Raw genomic sequence first — 6,506 nt, 5'->3', positions numbered from 1 at the left:
TATATATATATATATATATATATATATATATATATATATATATATATATATATATATATCATAAAATACGTTATGTATTAATTAAAACATTACGTTTTATTGCCGTTTAGAATCACCCTTTTCATTCAAGGTGACCTTTGTACGTAAGTAACGTTATCCCCAGCAATACAAGCCCTAATTGGAAGCAAAGGTGGGAACTGATTCTAGCTTGAATTCTCTAAAGATATATCTCTTCCGTCAAGAAATTATGTCCATTAGATTCCCTCTCTCTATATATATGGATCGATTCCAACAACAATGCCATGTACTACATGCACTATTAATTTCTCTATTAGCTAGGGTCAAGCTAGCACTGCCTGCATATACACCACGTACGTACTTTTTCTAATGTCTTATTATATTGTCTACATGTCGTTTTATGGTTCGGATTAAATTTTATAGATTAATTAATGGTGAATATATGTTTGTTTAAAATTTTAAACAGCCTGACACTATGTACGTTCGTACACATTTAAATATAATAAAACAAAACTTAAACCATTAAATTGATCGTTTCAATTACTTCTTATGAATCGTATGATATATAGTTAGTGCATGCATGCTAGTGACGTTCTTTAATTTCTTGTTTTGGTTTGGTCTAGATCGATATTACTATCAAGGGAGATTTTCAAGTGAGGAACAATGCGGCAATTGCTCCACGGGACACTTTTTGTAACTATTTATGAAATTGGTAGGAGATCAGACAATGGATGCAGCTTCAAATTATGCCAAAAGGTACATTATGTGATTTGTAAAGGATAAAATTAAAAGGACAGCTCTTAGAAAGAAAGAAAAAATAATAATTTTGTTTTTTGTTTTCCAAAAATTCTCTTTTAATTGGGCTTCCATATATAAGGTTTTGTTTTGAAAAGGAAGGACAAAAAGATTATTAGAAAGGACCCTTCCTATGACTTTATATATATATATAGGAAATGAGATTAATTCTAATTGGGTATAAATGCTTAATTGTTTGAATAGGACCTAAAAGCTGATATTTATAGCTGAGATAATTCTTTAAGGCCAAAGGCCTATGCTACCATGCACGATTGATACCTTTTTTCCTTTACTCAAAACTTAGATAAAATGTGAGAATAAAAAGAAGTTCTTTTGACTAATTGCTTGTCAATTGTCATAGGAAGCTTTTAATTTTTTGCTGGTGCAGTTTTGGAATTTTCTATAGAGTGGGGTTGATGTTTTGGAATTATATGCCAATTAATAGGAACCAAAATAGCAAAAATGGATCATGTTGGAGATCTAGCTTGCAACGAACCTCTTATATATTAGACTTGTTCCTGGTAATTTTCCTAGGCATCCATTTGAGCAATTTTTCAATGGAGATGGGGAACAATTCACTAATCATAAATTCAGAATTTCATGAACGATTGATGAGAATGGAAAAATTGCCAATATCATCATAGAATATTATACCTGGCTCATGATTGATGCTAAAATTGAATGCTAACCATGTACGTTAAACCTCAATTGCTTGTAGAATCACTAGAATTTATTTCCCCTTTTCTAGCAACCAGATCAAGCATAAGATTTTAACTCACAAAAAAATGAATTGAAGCATATATAAGATTAATTTAAGTTTCAATTGTATTCTATTCATTAAGAGTTTTATCTTTAGTAGGTAGCCATGTGATACGTACAAGCGTGTGATCGAGCTACTCATCGATCCTATTAATGTTAAGTTTATTAATTAGCAGAGAATGGATGATAGTAGACTCAAACAAAACATCTCAATTAGAATTATTTTATATCGCGCAATTTTGTTTCTCTTAATTAATTAATTACCCCAAGTCTTAAACATTTTCTTTAGATCAAATTCAAACAGTTTTTCAGTATTATATATATATGTTTTCCCTCAACTCTTTTTCACCCTAGCTTGTGCATTTTGTTTTCTTGAAATTTTGGACAATAAGGCTACACAAAAGTCTGGTAAAAGGTTTCTAGCCCAAGTCAAGAGAGTTGTGTGCCGGTCTGAGGTATGTTATATATTCTTCTTCTGCTATTAACAATCTCATCCTCCTTTTGACTGGTAATTTTTTTTTTGTTTTTGGTATATCAACTTCATCATGATCATGATGTCTTCTTTCTCGACATGTCGGGACACAATGCAGATCTTTGGGTCCGAACTCTATGCAACAGTTGATTTAGATAAGGCTAGGGTTGGGCGGACCAGAAAGATAGAAAATGGACCCATGAAACCCAAGTGGCTCGAGTCTTTTCGCATATACTGTGCCCATTATATCTCAAATGTTGTATTCACTGTCAAAGAAACTAACCCTGTGGGGGCGACTCTAATCGGAAGGGCCTATGTACCTGTTGAGGATGTCATAAGAGAATCTATCTTCGAGAGCTGGGTTGACATATTGGATGAAGACCATAAGCCTAGAAGTTCCAAACTCCATGTCAGGTTACAGTTTGTTAATATTAACAAGGACAATAATTGGTCTCAAGGAATCCAATCTCCCCATTTTCAGGGAGTTCCTCACACATTCTTCCGTCAAAGACAGGGTTGCAAAGTAACTCTATACCAAGATGCCCATGTCCCATCTAACTATTTCCCTCCTATAATTCTGTCTGGAGGAGAGCTTTATAAGCATCAGAGATGCTGGGAGGACATCTTTGACGCAATCAGTAACGCAAGACACCTAATTTACATAACTGGATGGTCTGTGCATACTAAGATAACCTTGATAAGGGATAACCAGGCAAGAGTAGAAAAAGGAGATGGAATTACATTAGGAGAGCTGCTTAAGATGAAGGCTAATGAAGGTGTCACAGTTCTCATGCTTGTTTGGGATGACAGAACTTCTGTTAAGGAAGTGAAGAAGGATGGTTTGATGGCAACTCATGACCAAGAAACTGCAGAATACTTTCGAAACACAAACGTGCGTTGCTATTTGTGCCCTCGCAATCCTGATGATGGGAAAAGCATAGTTCAGAGGTTTGAGATTTCTGCCATGTTTACTCACCATCAGAAGACAATAGTTGTTGACAAAAAAGGGGGTGTTGAAGGATCAGAAAAGCGGAGGATTGTGAGTTTCGTTGGTGGTATTGATCTTTGTGACGGGAGATACGATACACCAAAACATCCATTGTTTGCTACTTTGAGCACAATCCACCATGATGATTTCCATCAGCCCAACTTTACAGGCGCTTCAATCAAGAAGGGTGGGCCAAGGGAGCCTTGGCATGACATTCATTGCCAGCTAGAAGGGCCTGTTGCTTGGGATGTCTTATACAATTTTGAACAGAGGTGGAGAAGGCAGGTTGGGGAGCAGTTTCTGATTCCGACAACCATGTTTGATGAAATTGTAATCCTTCCATCAAGTACAGACTGTACAGTTACATCATCAAATGACGTGGAAACATGGAACGTTCAGATCTTCCGATCTATTGATGGTGGTGCAGTTGTGGGGTTTCCTGAAAACCCTAAGGATGCGGATGCAGTAGGCCTTGTTACTGGGAAAGATAACATCTTTGACCGAAGCATTCAGGATGCTTATATCAAAGCTATTCGGCGAGCCAAAAACTTCATCTACATTGAGAATCAGTATTTCATAGGGAGCTCGTTTGGGTGGAAATCAAATAATATAGTGGTTGAGGATATTGGTGCTTTGCATCTCATACCAAAGGAGCTCTCACTAAAGATTATTAGTAAGATTGAAGCAAAGGAGAGGTTCACTGTGTACATCTTAATCCCAATGTGGCCAGAAGGTATACCTGAGAGTGCTTCTGTTCAGGCAATATTAGATTGGCAGAGGAGGACAATGGAAATGATGTATTCTGATATTGCTCAAGCCCTTCAAAGAAATGGTCTTAATGCCGACCCCCATGAGTATCTGAATTTCTACTGCCTTGGGAATCGGGAGGCAAACAAATTTGATGAATACGTGCCCACAGAGACCCCAGAACCAGACAGTGATTACAGTAGAGCTCAGCAGGCCCGTCGCTTCATGATATATGTTCATGCAAAGATGATGATAGGTACGTACGTAATTAGTGATGACTTCTTTAAGTATTTATAGGGTTTATTTTCTTCTTTTAAGTATTCTAAGGTTTACTTGTTCAATATCAACCTGGCTACTATGAAATATACTTGCAGTTGATGATGAATACATAATCATTGGATCTGCGAACATTAACCAGAGATCAATGGATGGAGCAAGGGACACAGAGATTGCGATGGGTGCATTCCAACCACAACATTTAGCCACCGACCAACAAGCCGCCATGGGTCAGATCCATGGGTTCCGAATGGCATTATGGGTTGAGCACCTTGGAGGGTATAGCCCGAAATTGCTACATCCACAAAGCAAAGCATGCTTGGAGACGGTGAATGACACTGCTGAGGCGAACTGGAAATTATACTCGCAAGAGATATTCAAGGAAGATCATATGTTGGGTCACCTGCTACCCTACCCAATCCAAGTAAGCCGCAATGGAGAGATTACAACACTCCCAGGGTTTGAGTTCTTCCCGGACACCAAGGCTCCTGTTCTGGGTACCAAATCCGACTACCTCATTCCAATGCTTACCACCTAGAATCACAAATATGTAATTCTCAATATTCCATTTAGTATAATGGAATAAGATACAAATTAATATTACCCATATAATTATTTAAATATTTTTAGAGATATTTGGATTTTTTTTTTAAAAAAAAAAAAAATAGACAACGGCTAAGTACTACTAAGTTGTTTTTATTAGGATAAACAACACAAATTTGCCCGTCTGGTGAGGTGATTGGGTGGAAGATGACAGATTTCTTCCTCAGAATAAAACCTATACTCGATTTTCCTTCGGATTCCACCATTCTGACTTCATTTCTATTTCCCCAGTGTAAGAAAATCTCAGGCTCTGAGGGTTTACACGCTCTCTGATTCCTCTCCTCGGTCTCTATATCGATCTACCATATATATATATATATATATATATATATGAAAAACAATAGAAAAATGACTTGCCACAACCAACATATCGATTTTTCCTTCAACTCAAAAATCCCAGAAACAAAGAAATACAGAAAAAGGAAGAATTTTGGAGACATCCACTTGGGTTTTCCTCGTAAACCAAAAGCAAAGATTAACGAAATAAGTTAAAATTTAATGAATCAAGTGACAAGGAAAATGAAAGTATTAGAGGAAGTTTTCAGAAAACCAATTTGGCTTTCTCAGATGTTCAAAAAGATAAAGATTTTCAGCTTTGAGGTGGAAGGAGATGGTCTCCGCCCCATTTTGGGTTTTTTTCTTTTCTTTTCTTTACTTTTTTTTTAAAAAAAAAAAATAATAATAATTAAGTTTTTAAGTATTTTTAATGAGAACATGGCCATGTGTCACCCCATCATTTGGCCACGTGAATTTCGGTTAATTTTATGGTTGGAAGTTTGATGAAAGTACAATCTCCATTTGTAGTCATAAACAAAGTATCTTCTACGATATAAAATAAAACTGAGACGGATAAAAATAAAGTTTTTAACTACGGGAGGGTAACTAATGAGCATTTAAACCTTGTATTTATTTAATTCCTTATTTGATTTGGACATTAAAGGGACATTTGTCAACATTTTATACTGACACTTGTTGCAATTCTAAGGTTCTATTTTATGGTCCAAATTAGATCTCGTAGAGTATGATGTATATATTGCCACATCATTTAAAATTTTAAATGATGTAGCATCATGTACACCATGTAGTGCCATATACATCATTAAATGTTACAAAACAAAATCTTAACTGTAAAATGAATAGTCTCTATTTCAGTTGAAATGGAAAGGATTCTATTTTATCTGGCGGCAGCTATATATATATATATATATATATATATATATATATATATATATATGTTAGGTTGCATCGAATTCAACATAAAAATGATTTATGAGAAGAAAAAAAATGTTCAAATTTATTAAATAACAAAAAAGTGGAAAATACACTTTAGGCATCCTTGAACTATAACTACTTATTCACTTACATTGCTAAACTTTTAAAAGTGGCATCTGGATAACTCATACTACCACTTTGTGTCAAAAGACCACTCTAATAGCGAGTCATTAAAATGGATAGAAAAGTGGTCACATGCATGTGCACTACAGGTGACCACTTTGACGTGTTAGAATAAATTATGATATTGAACTTATTGGTTTACGTTTCTTAGTTTAGGTCGATTTATGTTTCATTGTATAAATAAATTTAGGTTTCTTTATATAAATTGACTTATTCAACTATAAATAGAAACATATATATTGTAAATAATCAAGTCAAACAAAGCACAAATGTAGCCGTAGGGGTCATTGGTCTCTATTCTCTAATACCGAACCACCTGTAATTCTTTGTCTTTTTTTTTCTCTCGTGCTTCCGCTATTATTTTCCTTATTTTAGATTTCCTCACAAATTTCAACATGGTATCAAAGTTGCTTTTCTGTGGACTCCAGTGTTTCCTTTTAATTTTTCCAGTTT

The 6,506-nt window shown here is 35.1% G+C and overlaps 1 protein-coding gene across 1 annotated transcript; it reads left to right on the top strand.

The window, feature by feature from the left end:
• Positions 1-312: 312 nt before the first annotated feature.
• LOC133870185 (phospholipase D alpha 1-like) lies at positions 313-4,740 on the top strand. The gene is made up of 5 exons (XM_062307249.1): positions 313-371; positions 642-774; positions 1,965-2,027; positions 2,163-4,035; positions 4,154-4,740. Exons 2-5 carry the CDS (start codon positions 682-684, stop codon positions 4,591-4,593), a joined length of 2,469 nt encoding a protein of 822 aa, XP_062163233.1. The 5' UTR covers positions 313-371; positions 642-681; the 3' UTR covers positions 4,594-4,740.
• The last annotated feature ends 1,766 nt before the right edge of the window (positions 4,741-6,506 follow it).

Source organism: Alnus glutinosa, chromosome 6 (assembly GCF_958979055.1).
Source record: "Alnus glutinosa chromosome 6, dhAlnGlut1.1, whole genome shotgun sequence".
Classification (NCBI taxonomy): domain Eukaryota; kingdom Viridiplantae; phylum Streptophyta; class Magnoliopsida; order Fagales; family Betulaceae; genus Alnus; species Alnus glutinosa.
Note: the sequence above shows the minus strand (reverse complement) of the source record. Positions and strands in the feature narration are given on the sequence as shown.

Excerpts from the sequence above, each read along its gene's own strand:
- LOC133870185 (XM_062307249.1), top strand. The coding sequence starts at position 682 with ATGCGGCAATTGCTCCACGGGACACTTTTTGTAACTATTTATGAAATT. Across the intron at positions 2,028-2,162 it reads GAGTTGTGTGCCGGTCTGAG|ATCTTTGGGTCCGAACTCTA; the intron begins GTATGTTATATA and ends GACACAATGCAG. Across the intron at positions 4,036-4,153 it reads TCATGCAAAGATGATGATAG|TTGATGATGAATACATAATC; the intron begins GTACGTACGTAA and ends ATATACTTGCAG.